Source organism: Heptranchias perlo, chromosome 3 (assembly GCF_035084215.1).
Source record: "Heptranchias perlo isolate sHepPer1 chromosome 3, sHepPer1.hap1, whole genome shotgun sequence".
NCBI lineage: Eukaryota > Metazoa > Chordata > Chondrichthyes > Hexanchiformes > Hexanchidae > Heptranchias > Heptranchias perlo.
Window position 1 is genome coordinate 80764355 of NC_090327.1, and position 17756 is coordinate 80782110.

Sequence of the window (17756 nt, forward strand, 5' to 3'; positions counted from 1 at the left end):
GCCATTTGCCTTCCTAATTGCCTGCTGTACCTGCATACTAACTTTTTGTGTTTCTTGTACCAGGACACTCAAGTCGCTCTGGACACCAACATTTAATAGTTTCTCACCATTTAAAAAATATTCTGTTTTTCTCTGTCTGCTTCCATCTGACTGAGGCCAGCCAGTCAATCAGGCTGGCCAGCTGGACGGCAAACCGACAATAAAAAATAAAAGACGTCCTTATGTCAAAATCGTAAAGACGTCCGGGAAATCCGTACCTCTGGCCCCTTCCCAGCTCAGGATCAAAATCCTGGCCACTGTTTCTATTACCCTCCGGCCAATGTTGTGGTGCTAATTGGGTGGACAGTAGCAAGAAATGGAACAGACTCCTGCAGCACTTGTTCTTCACCTATTTTAGCCCCCGCCCAATTTTCCACCAACATTTTAGGCAGATGGTGGAAGCGCCTGCCCAATTACTAATTTGAAAGATTTTGTGAATGTGGGTTGTTCATGAGCTGCTCTTTTGCAAAGAATACCCAGTGGTATCAGATGCTGATATTTTGCTGAATACTGACGTTAAGCATTCAAAGGGAGCTGTGTATCTGCAACTGTTTTTTCTGTTTATTTCCTTTATGAATACGTCTTTATACGTCAGTATACACCACAGGCAGTAGATCAAGAAAGGCGACTACAAGAAAAGGGACTTCAGGATGTGAGCCACCTTTCCTGGTTAGGCCAAAACCTCAAGTGATGTGTAGGTAAATGTTAAACAAGTACAAAGTGCTGGATGTGCTTGAAAATTAAAAATGTGATTTTGAGAGCAGCAGAGGCTACACAATCATAGTACGTCGAATGGACTTTTGTAACTTTGTGCGTCCCAGTGGGAGATAAGGCAGTGAAAGATCGGACATCTATGTTCCAGTTCGTAACACAAGAAACAGCTGCTTTGGTTATGGCAACAAATAATTTTTGAAGGACCCCCACAGCAGCACTCTGAGGTAAGGTATCCATTTTACCAAATCCAAGATTTTTGTAGTGTCCACGAGAAAAATGTGTAACTCTCAGATGACCAATTGACAAGGAACAGATCTTTTTCAGACTGGCAAAAGGTGGGAAGTGGTGTACCACAGAGATCGGCCCTGGGACCATTGTTGTTCACAATTTACACTGACGATATGGATTCGGAAATCAGAAGTACAATTTCAAAATTTGCAAACGGCACCAAGTTATGGGGTGTAGTTAATTCAAATGCATCAAAATGCAAGAGGCCATTAATAAACTTGCAGAATGGGGATTGTAATTGGCAAATTAATTTCAATATAGATAAGTGTGAGGTAGTGCAATTTGGTAGGAAGAATAAGGAGGCCACGTACTGCTTGGAAAATAAGAGTCTAAACAGGATAGAGGAGCAAAGGGATCTGGGGGTACAGGTACACAAATGACAAAAGTAGTGAGGTAGGCCATAATAAAGCCATAAAAAAGGCAAATCAATCACTAGGGTTCATTTCTAGAGGGATAGAATTGAAAAGCAAAGAAGTTATGTTAAACTTATAGAATCTTGGTTAGACCACACTTGGAGTATTGTGCACAGTTCTGGTCTCCTTATTATAGAAAGGATGTAGAGGCATTGGAGAGGGTGCAAAAAAGATTCACAAGGATGGTACCAGAACTGAGAGAATATGCTTGTCAGGAAAGGCTGAACAGGCTGGAGATCTTTTGTTTAGAAAAGAGAAGGCTGAGGGATGACCTGATAAGATAAGTCTTTAAGATAATGATAAGGCTTGATAGGATAGATGTAGAGAAAATGTTTCCAAAGAAAGTGGAACTCGCTACCACAAGGAGTAGTTGAGGCGAAAAGCATAAATAAATTTAAGGGGAATCTAGATAAGCACATGAGGAAGAAAAGAATAGAAGGGTATCCTGATAGGGTTAGATGAAGTAGGGAGGGAGGAGGCTCGTGTGGAGCATAAACACCGGCATAGACCAGTTGGACCGAATGGCCTGTTTCTGTGCTGTAGTTTCGATGTAATTCCATGTAATCTTCAGGAATATGATGTGCTTCTAATCCTTGGCCCTACAAGAGCCTTTGAGGCCAAATGTACAATTACTGATGTGGTTGTGAACTTTCCAGGGTTTTCTTATGACTCATATGAATACTCTATGGCCAAATTTGCATTGGCAACCAGATTTAACACACCCTTTTTTGGATTCTACCCATCTTCTTTTTTTAGCTACTCACTCTGGCTCTGTAAATTTCAAGCTGAAGGAGAGTAGGATGTCAGATTTTCCCATTGCTGTTGAACAGGGTTAGGGAACATTGTTTGGATGAATCTAATCTTTTGATTTGGATGCTATTTTCCTTTGCTCCAATTCAGATGATTCACATCTGGTCCAGTAAGAAAAAATGCTAGATCCCCCAATGGTTAAATTGGCAAGTGTATTGCTTAGAGTGGTACTAAGTTGCACGGGTCAGTAAGGACACAGGCTCTGAGCTGATTTAGCTGATTTCAGTCAGAGCAATGGTAAGCACACTAGAATTTGCTTCAGCATTTCGGATTAGAGAGGGAAAGCCAGGGTTCCAACTGCCATGACTCCTGCCGCAAAGAACTTGTGCGAATATTGGGTGAGCATTGCATTTTGCTTAGGTGTTCTGCTCACATATAGTTGAATGGCCTGACAACATTCACTGTCTATGTTCACATGTGAAGAGTGATCACTCATGGAACTGAGCTCCAGCAAGAATCAATGCTTTGAGAGGAAGAGGGGTAAAATTGTAGGGGGAATAAAATTGCTGCAACACAATTGGCCATGTGCAGAGGAGGAGAAATCTGTCAACGTTCCTATTCCTGATCACTATCCAGCGACCTATGGTGGAAAATGCCAATGAATGGACGTTGGGTGATGACAGAATCGAGCTTAACTAAGATTTTCTCAATGTTATATAGCCTGCTGACACTCAGGCCTAGATATTATGCTTGGGCAAAATCCCAAGTGGAATAATATTGGCATGCAATTCACGTCCAACTACTAAGAAGGGGACAGCAACCCCAACTGCCCCATCATACTCTATCACCGACTTCCCCGCCCAGTGCGCCCGATGGGGGCTAATCTTGCCAGTATCTTTCCTGTCCCACTCACCCCTCCCAGCGCTGACCCTATGGACCCTGCCAGTGGATCAACTATCACCGCCCCTCTCCGCATCTCCCTCCAGGATATCCGTTCACTTGTGAACAAGGCCCTTGCCATCCATGAGCTTATTGTGGACGATTTGATCGACATCATGGCCTTGACAGAAATCTGGCTGATGGGTGATGACACCTTCTCCCTTGATGAAGCCTCCCTGCCAGGCTATATCTTCTACCACCTGCCCTGCACAGACCGCTGCGGTGGTGGTGTGGCCCTTATCACCAAATCACATCTTGATCTGTCCCCCTACTCCTCTGGCACCTTCTCTTCCTTGGAGCATCTCACTTTGCTCCATCCCTCGCACCTCCTTTAAAATCACTGTTCTCCACGGCCCACCCAAGAACCACGCCAAATTTTGCACTGAGATATCTTCACTGCTTTCCTCCCTCAGCCTCTGCAACAAGCGACTTCTCATCCTCGGTGATTTCAACCTCCATCTCAATTCATCATGCTCTGAGTTCACTGCCCTCCTACCCTCCCTTAATCTCACCCTCCATATGACCTCTCCTACCCATATTCATGGCCACTCCCTGGACCTTGCCAGCTGACATGGCCTCTCTACTCCCATCATGTCAATCACAGATAAGGCCATCTTTGATCACATCCTTGTATCCCTCTCCACTCGCATCCCCCTTCCCCGTCCCAATCCCACTTCCTTCTGTGTCCGTTCCTGGAAAAAACTCCCTCCCACGTCACTTACAATGGCACTTTCAAATTACCTCTGGAGTTCCTCAAGGATCTATCCTTGGCCCCCTCCTTTTTCTCATCTATATGCTGCACCTCGGCAACTTCATCCAAAAATACGTCAAGTTCCACGTGTAAGCTAAAGACACCCAACCCTATCTCACCACCACCTCACTCGACCCCTCCATTGTCTCTGATTTGTCACGCTACTTTTCCGACATCAAGTACTGGATGAGCAGAAATTTCCTCTGACTAAATATTGGAAGGACCAAAGCCATTGTCTTCGGTCCCCGCTACAAACTCTGTTTCCTAGCCACTGACTCCATCCCTATCCCTGGTCACTCTCTGAAGCTGAACCAGACTGTTCACAACTTTGGCATCCTATTTGACTGAGATGAGCTTCTGATCCCATATCCGCTCCATCACCAAGACCTCCTACTTCCAGCTCCCTAGCAATGCTCATCTTCGCCTCAGCTCTTCTGTTGCTGAAACCCTCATCCATGCCTTTGTTACTTCTAGACTTGACTATTCCAATGCTCTCCTGGCCAGCCTTCCATCTTCCACCCTCCATAAAGTTAAGCTCATCCAAAATTCTGCTGCCTGTATCCTAACTCGCACCAAGTCCCGTTCGTGCTGACCAGTGTAGGTCACCCATCACCCCTGTGCTCGCTGACTTACACTGGCTCCTGGTCTAGTAATGCCTCGATTATAAAATTCTCATCCTTGTTTTCAAATTCCTCCATGGCTTCACCCCCTCCCTATCTCTGTAACCTCCTCCAGCTGTACAACCCTCCAAGAACTCTGCGTTCCTCCAGCTCAGGCCTCTTGCGCATTCCGATTGTAATCGCTCCACCGTTGGCAGCCTGGGCCCTAAGCTCTGGAATTCCCTCCCTAAACCTCTCTGCCTCTCTACTTCTCCTTTAAGATGCTCCTTAAAACCTACCTCTTTGACCAAGCTTTTGGTCACCTGTCCCAATATCTCCTTATGTGGCTCGGTGTCAAATTTTGTTTGCTAACATTCCTGTGAAGCACCTTGGGGCATTTTACTTTGTTAAAGGTGCTATGTAAATGCAAGTTGTTGTTGTGGGAAAGATGGGTAGGTTTTGTGAGGCAACAATACAGTCAAGGACTTTGGGGAGGAAAGGGAGATTGGAGATGGAACAGTAGTTTGCAATGACAGAGGGGTCAAAGGTGGAATTTTTTTAGGAGGGTTGGGGGTGGTGGTGATAATGCCATTTTTGAAAGGGAATGGGACAGTACCTGAGGAGAGGGAACCATTTACAATGCCAATTAGCATGGGTGCAAGGAAAAGGACATTGTGTGGTCAGCAATTTAGTGGTACTGGGGTTAAGGGACCAGGAGCAGGGCCCCATGGACAAGATGGGCTCTCTGTGCTGATGCTTGCAGGGTCTGTTGTAGTCACTGTGTAATGCGGCGTAGTGTCACCAGTGGAAGGTCCTGACACACCATTCCTGGTTTCTGCCATCTCTGTAAATAAAATAAAGTACAAACTAAGTGCATACACAGGATTATCTAAATGGCTGCTGCTCAAACAATGCTTGTAATCATTGCCTTCGGTGCTCAGCATATGTGTGTGCCCATTCTAAGTTCCCATTTGCAGATATATGTTGCAGTAGGTGCATGAAATGGTCCAAACTAGAGGCTGTGCACTACCCTCAAACCTCTGTCCACTTCATTGATGGAATTATCACTTAGAATGCCCATTCTAGTTTTCTTATAGTGGTGAGTGGACCCTGTTACCCAGTCCATCTCCAGTGCATTTGTACTCTTTTCCATTGAAAGCCAGCATTTATTATGTATGCATTATGCTACAGCCATGGATGGTTCAGTCTTCTGCTTGTGCCATCACGTCTCATTATTCTTACTACCCTCATTTGCAGAAGGATTCTGTCTAGTTTCCTCTGCTAAATTGTTCCTCTGCATTGTAAAAGTCATGCATGCACTTTGGCACCCTTGCAAGGACAACATAATTTGTGTGTATATTTAGGAAGGAGTTAGAGTCATAGAGTCATAGAGTTATACAGCACGGATAGAGGCCCTTCGGCCCATCGTGTCTGCGCCGGCCATCAGCCCTGTCTACTCTAATCCCATATTCCAGCATTTGGTCCGTAGCCTTGTATGCTATGGCATTTCAAGTGCTCATCCAAATGCTTCTTGAATGTTGTGAGGGTTCCTGCCTCCACAACCCTTTCAGACAATGAGTTCCAGACTCCAACCACCCTCTGGGTGAAAAAGTTCTTTCTCAAATCCCCTCTAAACCTCCCGCCTTTTACCTTGAATCTATGTCCCCTTGTTATAGAACCCTCAACGAAGGGAAAAAGCTCCTTAGTATCCATCCTATCTGTGCCCCTCATAATTTTGTACACCTCAATCATGTCCCCCCTCAGCCTCCTCTGCTCCAAGTTCACAGAAAGAACAACCCAGGTTTAATTCACCTGAGTACTTACAGCTGGGCTAAGGTCCCTTGACATTTTCTGGTATTGGATAATTGCTCTGCCCCAGCAAATCACTCTCGGCTGTCTAGCCTAGCCTGCAAATGCCATATCTATCTGGGGCATGGGAAAAGTGTCAGTTGCACATACAAAATGTAATTCAATCAAAGCGCCTGTCACACTTGTAAAGTCTCAATGGGCTAAGTATCATTCATAAAAAACAACAAACCACTGTTAACTGAACAATCTTAATGGCCTCAAATATAACTAAAAGGTAAGAAAGCCACCAATGAACAACAAACAAGTAGAAAAAAGGCAACCAGTGAAATCCTTCAAAATGTGCTTTGACCATACTTTCATCCATGATAATTGGTTTCTGAGTAACCCCAGCATGTAGTGCTAAAAGTAAAGGGGTAGATTTTATCTTCATCGCCTGGGCAGTAATTTGGCAGAGCAGATCGCCTGCCCGTTGTACAGCTGGCCAGATAGCCCAATAGCCAATCCTCCCCCACAGGTGTCAGTCTTGGCTTAGTGGTAGCGCTTTCACCTCTGAGTTAGAAGATTGTAGGTTCAAATCCCACTTCAGAAATTTGAGCACATAATCCAGGCTGACACTCCAGTGCTGCACTGTCGGAGGTCCTGTCTTTTGGATGAGACATGAAACTGAGACCCCGTCTGCCCTCTCAGGTGGATGTAAAAGATCCCATGGTACTATTTGATGAAGAACAGGGGAGTTCTCCTCAGTGTTCTGGCCAACATTTATCCCTCTGCCAACATCACTAAAGCAGATTATCTGTTCATTATCATATTGCTGTGGAACCTTGCTGTGCGCAAATTGGCTGCTGTGTTTCCTACATTACAACAGTGACTACACTTCAAAAGGACTTATTTGGCTGTAAAGCTTTGGGAGGTCCTGAGATTGTGAAAGGCACTTTATAAATGCAAGTTCTTTCTTTCTTTATGGAGGGGACCCAAGATGCATTAACATCCACCAAGAATATTCTGGCAGGGATTCCTAGAGTGCAGATGCCAGCATTTACACTGGAATCAATAACATGCGGATGATTGGGACCAGTGTTATCAGGCTAGTCAATTGCAGATGCATCATAGTCCTGTCCAAAAATATATATATTCCAGCAAAGATTGTGGGACATGATCAAGCATGGAATTCCGGGCTAACTTTTCCTTCCCTAACCTAGGGCAATGAAGACAATTGTAGTACCCCTAAACTTCTTTCTGTTGACTTGTATTTGAATGCCACTGTGACAGCACAGTGCTGTACAAAGGTTAGGACTTTTGGCTAAATTTACCAATCCTATACTCTCGATAGTGGAGGTAAAAGGAGAGGTCATAAATGATGGAAATTTGAAATAAAAAGAGAAAATGCTGAACATGTACAGCAAGATTGCCCAACATCCAAAAGAGAAAGAGTGTGGTTAATGTTTCGAGTAGGACCCTTCATCAGAATAGTCCTCCAATTCTGAGCAATTAATTTATTTTCTTTCCCTTTGTTTTGTCCTCATAAAGGTGATAAATGTCAGTGCTGGCCAGTCAGCATCAAATAGTCCCAGATTAACCATTGCATTGATAGAAATGTAGAATAGAGGTCCCACTGCACCACTCCAACAATGTACCTTAATCCATGTTTGAGAAGAGTACTCCTACCGTAGCAATATTATTTGAATTTTCTACACTAACCATCCTCATGCCCTCTCTGATTGTGATTGCCCATTTAATGCCAATTGTGTCGAATTCTGGGCATTTTTGTGATGTGTACTGGTGCCTTCTAGAAATTAGTTTGAGATTATCAATAATTGCCATGGAGGGGCTGCTAGCAGCTTTTCATTATAATGCAATTGCCTCATTGCAGTTTTTACACACTCCCACTATTAATAGAACTCTTTCTACTTGTCACTTTGAGGTGACTATATCTATGATGCAATTTATCTATGTTCCAAACTGCACTGATTTAATACAATAGCTGGCTAGTGCCAACTGGTCTTGTAACTGTAAATATTATCAAGGATCATTTAGTATGGAAGAGCTGAAAAGTGCTGGCAATTTAGATTTATACTTCCTTAGAAAGAAATTTATTTCCCTTCTATACATTTTCCTCAAACATGCTTTCCTTTCAAAATTCAACTTACTTGTGTGTTTCTTTTAAATAAATCAAATTAGAATGGGAAAGTCACTCTGCCTGCCCTCTCTCACTATATGTGTGCCTCACTGCCTCTGTTCCTCATTGTGTTAGCAACTAGAATCTCTGTCATAAATAATTACATTTTCTGTTAGCAAAACACAATTGAAATAATTAGAGACTTTCTGTGGTCTTCAAAATGCAGCTCTTTTTTTTGGAAAAATAAACAAATTCCTGAAAGAAGAGACAGCCTGTCTCTCTCAGTCTAACACACTTTCTGAAGTTTCTAAAACAGAAAACAAAAAGCTACAACAGATGTGTAATCAGTACACCATCATTTTTTCTTGCTGTCTCGCACGCACATAGCTTCACTGTTTATAAAAAAAATATAAACGTCACCTGAATCAAACTTTTAAAATTGGTGCTCTAGCTTCTCTACAAAACATTTTGAAAAAAAACTGAGCACAAACTACGACGAACTGAAGAAAAATATTCCATCAGTTGATCTATCTGAACAGTACTGATGCATCCTAGGAAATTAGGTACGCTTCATGTGCTCAGACGATTCAAGTAGAAGCTACAATAAATGCATTGAAAGATACAACAGGCAATTCAGTGGATAAACGTAATCATGATATTTGAAGTATGTACCTTTTTGATTTTTTTCATTGGTTTAAAACCTTACTTGGACATTAGAAATTTAAATTACTGAGAAAAAAATGGCAGACAAACATTTTTCTCTGAAAGCATTTTGAGTGATTTGTGAGAAAAAAATAACACAACATTGAGTCATGGTGTGCCAGGGAGCCGTGACAGCCAACTGTGACAGGTAAGTGATAACGTAACATAGAGAATTCTATTGGAGTGCCATCTACTGGCATCACATGGAAATATAACAAGTAAGCAGACTGGTCAGAAAAGTAAAAGCCCATGGGATCCAAGGGAAAGTGGCAAGTTGGATCCAAAATTGGGGCAGTGGCAGGAAGCAAAGGATAATGGTCGATGGGTGTTTTTGTGACTGGAAGGCTGTTTCCAGTGGGGCTCCACAGGGCTCAGTACTAGGTCCCTTGCTTTTCGTAGTATATATCAATGATTTAGACTTAAATGTAGGGGGCATGATTGAGAAGTTTGCAGATGATACAAAAATTGGCCGCGTGGTTGATAGTGAGGAAGAAAGCTGTAGACTGCAGGAAGATACCAATGGACTGGTCAGGTGGGCAGAAAAGTGGCAAATGGAATTCAATCCAGAGAAGTGTGAGGTAATACATTTGGGGAGGGCAAACAAGGCAAGGGAATACACAATAAATGATAGGATATAGGCCACAGATAGAGTAGTGCATACAGTTCTGGTCACCACATTACAGGAAAGCTGTGATTGCACTAGAGAGAGTACAGAGGAGATTTACAAGGATGTTGTCAGGACTGGAGAATTTTAGCTATGAAAGATTGGATAGGCTGGGGTTGTTTTTTTGGAACAGAGGAGGCTGAGGGGAGATTTAATTGAGGTGTATAAAATTATGAGAGGCCTAGATAGAGTGGATAGGGAGGACCTATTTCACTTAGCAGAGAGGTCAATAACCAGGGGGCATAGATTTAAAGTAATTGGTAGAAAGATCAGAGGGGAGTTGAGGAGTAATTTTTTCACCCAGAAGGTGGTGGGTGTCTGGATCTCACTGCCTGAAAGGGTGGTAGAGGCAGAAACCCTCAACTCATTTAAAAAGTACTTGAAGTGCAGTAAACTACAAGGCTACGGATCAAGAGCTGGAAAGTGGGATTAGGCCGGATAGCTCTTTATCCACTGGTGCGGACACGATGGGGCGAATGACTTCCTTCTGTGCCGTAAATTTCTAAGATTCTATGCTTCTATGACTTGGTCTGGAATGCGCGACACACGTACTGATTTTAATCTTTTTGTGTATATAACATGCACCAAAGTTACATTAGATATTAGTCTAAAGCTTGAATATTTGCGTTATAAGAGGAAACACATTGGAGGAAGATTTCTTCCGGGTCACCATGTGTTTGTGAGTTGATAAACATTGTAGGAAGATTTCCTGTGTTTGCTATTTGTAGTGAATTCCTAAAGATGTTCTTTACAATTAGAATGATTTAACTCGAAATAACAATTTAAAGAAATCTTCTTTCATCACCGAACATAGCAACCAGTGGAAATCTTCCATTATGTAGAAAATGTTTATCAAAATGAGCAAAGTTTTTTTTGCATATTATGATTCTTCACTGGAAATTAAGACTGAAAATGAAATATTACACACGAAACCTATTTCATCAGAAAGGAATTGTATGTTATGTGTAGTTGGTGGAAAGCACCATTTTTAAAATTTATAGGTTCATACTGTGAAGTGAATTATTTCTTTTTGTGTTTAATATAGGTGTGGGATGAAAATCTAGCAAAGTCAGCTGAGTCTTGGGCTGCTGTGTGTAGATGGGACCATGGACCATCGTATTTACTGAGATTTCTTGGGCAAAATCTATCAGTTCGCTCTGGACGGTGAATGTTTGCTTTTTAAGTTGTTTCTCCTGCAATGTGAACTGAATGTTTTTCTTTTTTGTATACAAGTTAATTTAATTAATCCTATATCCTGAGCCATACAGACCAGGATGATCCTTGGTTCCATTCCCATTCTGTGCTGCATTTACTGATCTCAGCCAAGGAGGTAGTAGGGGCTCCACAATTGGCCTCAGTGCCCCGGGGTTAGAGATGGGAAGAATCAACCAGGGCCCTGAGTCCTGATCTCTATCCAGTGACAGCTTCTGGAAATGGTGTGCATGTGCATGTCATGTGATGGCCAGATCAGACATGACTGTGATGCTGTCTATGATTAAATATCTTCCTAACGCTCACGATCTAGGATGTCACATGAAAGTTGGTCACTTTGGTGGGATACTAGAAGGTGACTGGCACACATGGAGCTGTATGCCAGCAAGAAACAGTGCCATCAGAGTAGAAAAAAATAGATAAAATTATAGTTCATATATTCCTGTATCATAACAAGCAGATTGTAGCATTAAGGCAAATTGCTTCTCCCCAAAATGTTCACATCTTATGTAATGCTGCACCCTGACTTCATGTTCCTTGTACTTTATTACCAATATCATCTTCATCTGTGTAATCAGTTCACACTGATGTGACAGGTGATTTTTTACAATGGGAGGGAAAATATGAAACAGGTATGGGATCTGTTATTGATTTAGGTTTGTGTATGCTATTGTGGCTGTCCAAAAGCAAACATAAGGTTGTCAAAATACTCATAATTCACTCTAAATATTCCTGTTCAATTTGCAGTGGAAAAAAACCCCAAATCATCCAAAGGCAACTTTCAAATTGATATGCATGTGCACAGGCAGAGCAGATCAATAAACAAAGCATGGAGGTAGCTGGTTCAGATAAAATTAATATTTATAATGAATGACCTACACTGTCATTTCCTAATTGTCAGCTTAGCTCAATTAGTAGTTCTCTTGCCTGAGCCAGAAGGTTGTAGGTTGAAGCTTAATTCGAGGATTTGAGCTGACACTCTAGTGCAGTATTTAGGGTGTGCTGTATTATCTGAGGTACAGGACTTTGGTTGAGATGTTAAACCAAGGCTCTGTCTGCCTGTTCTGGTAGTTCAGGTGGATGTTAAAGATCCCAGGAGACTATCTGAAGAAGGGCAGGGAGTTAACTTGGGCTCCTGGTCAACATTCTTTTTTCAACCAACACCACCAAAACAGATTTAACTAGTCATTCATCTCATTGCTCACTGTGGGATTTTGTTGTGCATAACAACAGGCACTGGACTTCAAAGAAATTTATTTTATGTGAAGTGCTTTGAAATGTTTCTGAGAGATGTGATAAGGTGCTCTATAAATGGAAGTGTTTCTTTAGTTAGCACTTTGTAGCTTTTAAGCAGATATCTAACAGTTTGATAATGTTTATTATTCTGTGCAGTTATCAAAATATTCTGCAACTTGTAAAACCTTGGTATGATGAAGTGAAGGACTATGGTTTTCCATATCCTCGTGACTGTAACCCCATGTGTCCCCTAAAATGTTACGGACCAGTGTGCACACACTACACCCAGGTACAAACCTTTATAATATCTCTTCTGACTTATTTTTTAATAAAGGATTTTATTAAGTGATATTGTGTAATAACTGAAAATAATGGTTGTTATGCTTCAGATGGTTTGGGCAACATCCAACCGAATAGGCTGTGCAATCCATACCTGCCATAATATGCATGTCTGGGGATCAACGTGGCGACGTGCTATTTACCTAGTATGCAACTATGCTCCAAAGTAGGTTCACAGATTCATTTCTACAAATTGCATTATTTCTTTATCCTGCCTCGAAATGAAAGTTGTGGATAGTCATTTTTTTATTCTTAAATGATATTAGCTAGTAAACTTCATTCTGGGGTAAGTTTTCATCTTCACTGTGTGGATGGTAACCTGGTGGAGAAATCAACGGAATGAAAATTGGACAGGTTCTGTAATGGGCGGGCAGTCCACTCTGCCAGATTACTGCCCATGTGGTGAAGACAAAAATTTAATCCCTCTGTATTTGCACTTCTTATCCTCATGTTAATTTGTTTATTTGAATGATTTCTGCTCGGTCAGATGTTGCTACTATAGCATAATTCGATGTGACAGCTAAGGTACAAAATGTTAGTGTTCGGTCAACTTGGGATGTTCTTTAGCAAGGTATCAGATATTTTAATTAAAAAAAACTCACCTTCGTGCATTTAATGTTACACTTTGCTTTGTTTATAGTTGAGACAGCCCATTTTACATTATCACTCAGCTCTATATCACCAGTCGCAGAGGCCTTGATGTCGGTAACTCTATCTCCTCTCATTCGGAGGGAATGGTTTGTCGAGCAGATGTTCCTAAATAAAGGGCATACAAAAACACCCTACATTTCATGCACTTAAGTCAATGAAGCAACATAAACAATATCAAAATATATTTGACAATTATCTACAACTTGACAATTGTATTACAGAACCAATAGAATTATATACGTTGCTGTACACATATTAAAACATATAAGGGCTGGATATACGAAGGCACGCTCCCAGACACAGACATGCCCGCTGGGAGCTCTTATTGGGAAATTGAGGGCATGCTGTAGGGTGGAGATTCTGCTATGTCCCCTTGAAATTGAAGTGTATATCAGGGCTTCAAGGATGGGATTCCCAATAGGTTCCCCCACCCACGGTTTCCTGAAATGCACCTCTAGCAGGCAAGGCCCCATCCCAGAAACAAGTATTCGTTCAATCAGCCTTATGCTCTTAAAGTATTCCGTTTAACCTCACCGGCAAAGCACTATCACAACCTCATAACTTATTTTAATGTTTTCTTTAGGGGAAACTGGATTGGGGAAGCGCCGTATAAAGTCGGAGTGCCATGCTCAGCCTGTCCACCCAGTTATGGAGGAGTCTGCAACAACAATCAGTGCTTCCCACGAGTAACCTCAAATTACCTATACTGGTTCAAGTGATCGGTTAGGATTATGAAACATGTTAGCAGCACGCATTAGGATTCCTCAACAAAGTTATTAGTCAGTTGAAGAGACTTTGCAGAACATATTGTCACTAATATACCCATTATTATCATTGAAAGTTTTGCCTTAAAGATATCATTTTACAAAACACTTAATATTCTCATTGTACTGCTTTTAACTTTCACCAAGTTAGCTCTTATAGAAATGCAAAATTTATTATATCAACACAAGGCACTGTATTTATGAAGAAAAACAGCATGATACTGCAGAATATTGCTACATTTTTATTTACAGATGAGAATAGAAAGCAGTTTACAGCAAGTTTTGTTCATGGATATGGTATAGTATTACAGAGTTGGAAAAGCAGTTCATTATTCAACTATAATGGGTATGTATAGGTTTACGACTTGGTTATTGTTAAAACTTGAGGGTTAGTTAGATGAGCTAAGGGACTTGCTTGTAGAAAGCAGTAATTATTGCAAATGATAATAATTTAATCATCTCTGCTCTAAATAACAGTGGCAGTCTAGCTAGTAAAGCCTCTCATGGTGCTAAAAATGTTATTTTTAAAAACCTACTATTCCATAAGGCACACTGTTCTGTGTCAGGCACAACTTTAAGGTACTTATCTAAGATATTAAAAGATGGAAAAAATATAAAGCATTAGTTAAGGGTGCTAGAGATCGCTATGATCATTACTTTGATCACTTACATATTTTGCTGTAACAATGGGAATTTATAAACTGTAGCTCCAGGTAGCTCAATCATACAAACACATCTGTAATTTCAGGTAGCACATGAGCAGGCTCTTGTGCCAAAAACAAATAACATACATTTCTGCAACATTTATAGAGGATTACACTCACTGTCATCTAATATTGTCTCTGACTGCATGATTTTCCCCTTTCCTCCCCTGAGATCCCAAACCTTTATTTTTACTAGATCCCCATTATTTTATTTCATATATAATGTTTTGCCAATTTTGACTTAATGCCTTTTTCCACTAAATGTCAACAACAACTTACATTTATATAACACCTTTAACATAGTAAAACATCCCAAGGCACTTCACAGGTCAATGTGCACTTTCACATAATAACTTTCATGCCGCACCAGTGCACAAATGTACACAATTCACTCTAAATGGAGATGATTATCAAAATCTCTATGACATCCCAGCAACAGTAATTATGGAAGGTGACGCATTTTTAAAGCAAATGCTGCTGAAAGTTTCTCTGTGGAAAAGTCAGTCATATTGGAATGATAGCTTGTTGTTCTCATTTTTGGCTGCTTGGTTTTATCTTTAGAAATCCCGATCTTAATTAATATAAAATACAGAAGAGAATAGAAAGCGGTTTGCAACATGAGCAACATATTTGTTAATTTTCCCAGTTATCAGGGACACTATACATGGAGAGAAATAAATTATAAACGATGTCCACTTCAGTAGGCAAAGGCTGATTACTCAATTATACAGGTATGTTCTAAATTTGGTGCAGGTTGCATTTATGTAACTTATGCACAGTGTTTCTTGTTGCTGGTTGAGTAATTCCAGTTCTAATGAAGCATATAGGTAAGCCTTTGTGAATGGGAATAACTGAAATTCTGCAGTACTTATTTATCTTAATAGGTGATGCAGATCAGTGCGTTTTGTCATCGTGAGTATATTAGTGATTTTCTACACATGATTAGTGCAGCTGAAGGATATATCAAAGGCCAGGGTATTGCCAAAATTACATTAATAATAAAGCTTGATGCATTTATGACATAGGTTAAATTTTAAAATAATTTTGTCTCCAGTGAGTAGCTGAGCCTCAGATACCAAGAAGGTCCCAGGTTGGATCCTCAGTTTGTTAGGTTAGCTGATCTTGCCTGGGGCAGTAGTTTTTTTTATTCGTTCATGGGATGTGGGCGTCGCTGGCAAGGCCAGCATTTATTGCTCATCCCTAATTGCCCTTGAGCAGGTGGTGGTGAGCCGCCTTCTTGAACCGCTGCAGTCCCTGTGGTGAAGGTTCTCCCACAGTGCTGTCAGGTAGGGAGTTCCAGGATTTTGACCCAGCGACGATGAAGGAACGGCAATATATTTCCAAGTTGGGATGTTGTGTGACTTGGAGGGGAACGTGCAGGTGGTGTTGCTCCCATGTGCCTGCTGCCCTTGTCCTTCTAGGTGGTAGAGGTCGTGGGTTTGGGAGGTGCTGCCGAAGAAGCCTTGGCGAGTTGCTGCAGTGCATCTTTAGATGGTACACACTGCAGCCACTGTGCGCCGGTGGTGAAGGACATACCTGGGCAATTTTCCACATTGTCGAGTAGATGCCAGTGTTATAGCTGTACTGGAACAGTTTGGCTAGAGGCGCGGCTAGTTCTGGAGCACAAGTCTTCAGCACTACAGCCAGGATGTTGTCGGGGCCCATAGCCTTTGTTGTAGCCAGTGCACTCAGCCATTTCTTGATATCATGTGGAGTGAATCGAATTGGCTGAAGACTGGTTTCTGTGATGGTGGGGATATCGGGAGGCGGCCGAGATGGATCATCTACTCAGCACTTCTGGCTGAAGATGGTTGCAAACGCTTCAGCCTTATCTTTTGTACCCACGTGCTGGACTCTGCCATCATTGAGGATGTGGATGTTTACAGAGCCTCCTCCTCCCATTAGTTGTTTAACTGTCCACCACCATTCACGACTGAATGTGGCAGGACTGCAGAGCTTTGATCTGATCCGTTGGTTGTGGAATCGCTTAGCTCTGTCTATAGCTTGTTGCTTCCGCTGTTTAGCAGGCATGTGGTCCTGAGTTGTAGCTTCACCAGGTTGGCACCTCATTTTTAGGTACGCCTGGTGTTGCTCCTGGCATGCTCTTCTACACTCCTCATTGAACCAGGGTTGATCCCCTGGCTTGTTGATAATGGTAGAGTGAGGAATATGCCGGGCCATGAGGTTACAGATTGTGCTGGAATACAAATCTGCTCCTGTTGATGGCCCACAGCGCCTCATGGATGCCCGGTTTTGAGCTGCTAGATCTGTTCTGAATCTATCCCATTTAACACCGTGGTAGTGCCATACAACACGTTGGATGGTGTCCTCAGTCTGAAGACGGGACTTCGTCTCCACGAGGACTGTGCGGTAGTCACTCCTACCAATACTGTCATGGACAGATGCATCTGCGACAAGTAGATTGGTGAGGACGTGGTCAAGTAGGTTTTTCCTTCATGTTGGTTCGCTCACCACATGCCGCAGGCCCAGTCTGGCAGCTATATCCTTCAGGACTTGGCCAGCTCGGTCAGTCGTGGTGCTACCGAGCCACTCTTGGTGATGGACATTGAAGTCCCCCACCCAGAGTACATTCTGTGCCCTTGCTACCCTCAGTGCTTCCTCCAAGTGGTGCTCAACATGGAGGAGGACTGATTCATCAGCTGAGGGAGGACGGTAGGTGGTAATCAGCAGGAGGTTTCCTTGCCCATTTTTGACCTGATGCCATGAGATTTCATGGGGTCCGGAGTCAATGTTGAGGACTCCCAGGGCCACTCACTCCTGACTGTATATCACTGTACCGCCACCTCAGGTGGGTCTGTCCTGCCATTGGGACAGGACATACCCAGGGATGGTGATGGAAGAGTCTGGGACGTTGGCTGAAAAGTATGATTCAGTGAGTATGGTTAGGTCAGGCTGTTGCTTGACTAGTCTGTGGGACAGCTCTCCCAATTTTGGCACAAGTCCCCAGATGTTAGTGAGGAGGACTTTGCAGGGTCAACTGGGCTTGGTTTGCCTTTGTCGTGTCCGGTGCCTGGTGGTCCTAATTAGCTTCACTATTACTAGGTA

General features: G+C 42.3%; 1 protein-coding gene across 1 annotated transcript in view; it reads left to right on the plus strand.

Moving 5' to 3' along the window:
* Positions 1 to 13941, plus strand: part of LOC137306649 (peptidase inhibitor 15-like) — a 30070-nt gene extending 16129 nt beyond the window's left edge. The window contains exons 2-5 of the mRNA XM_067975992.1: positions 10830 to 10948; positions 12389 to 12521; positions 12622 to 12737; positions 13806 to 13941. Coding sequence (XP_067832093.1) covers positions 10830 to 10948; positions 12389 to 12521; positions 12622 to 12737; positions 13806 to 13941 — 504 coding nt within the window. The remainder of the gene's footprint in view (positions 1 to 10829; positions 10949 to 12388; positions 12522 to 12621; positions 12738 to 13805) is intronic.
* Positions 13942 to 17756: the final 3815 nt, after the last annotated feature.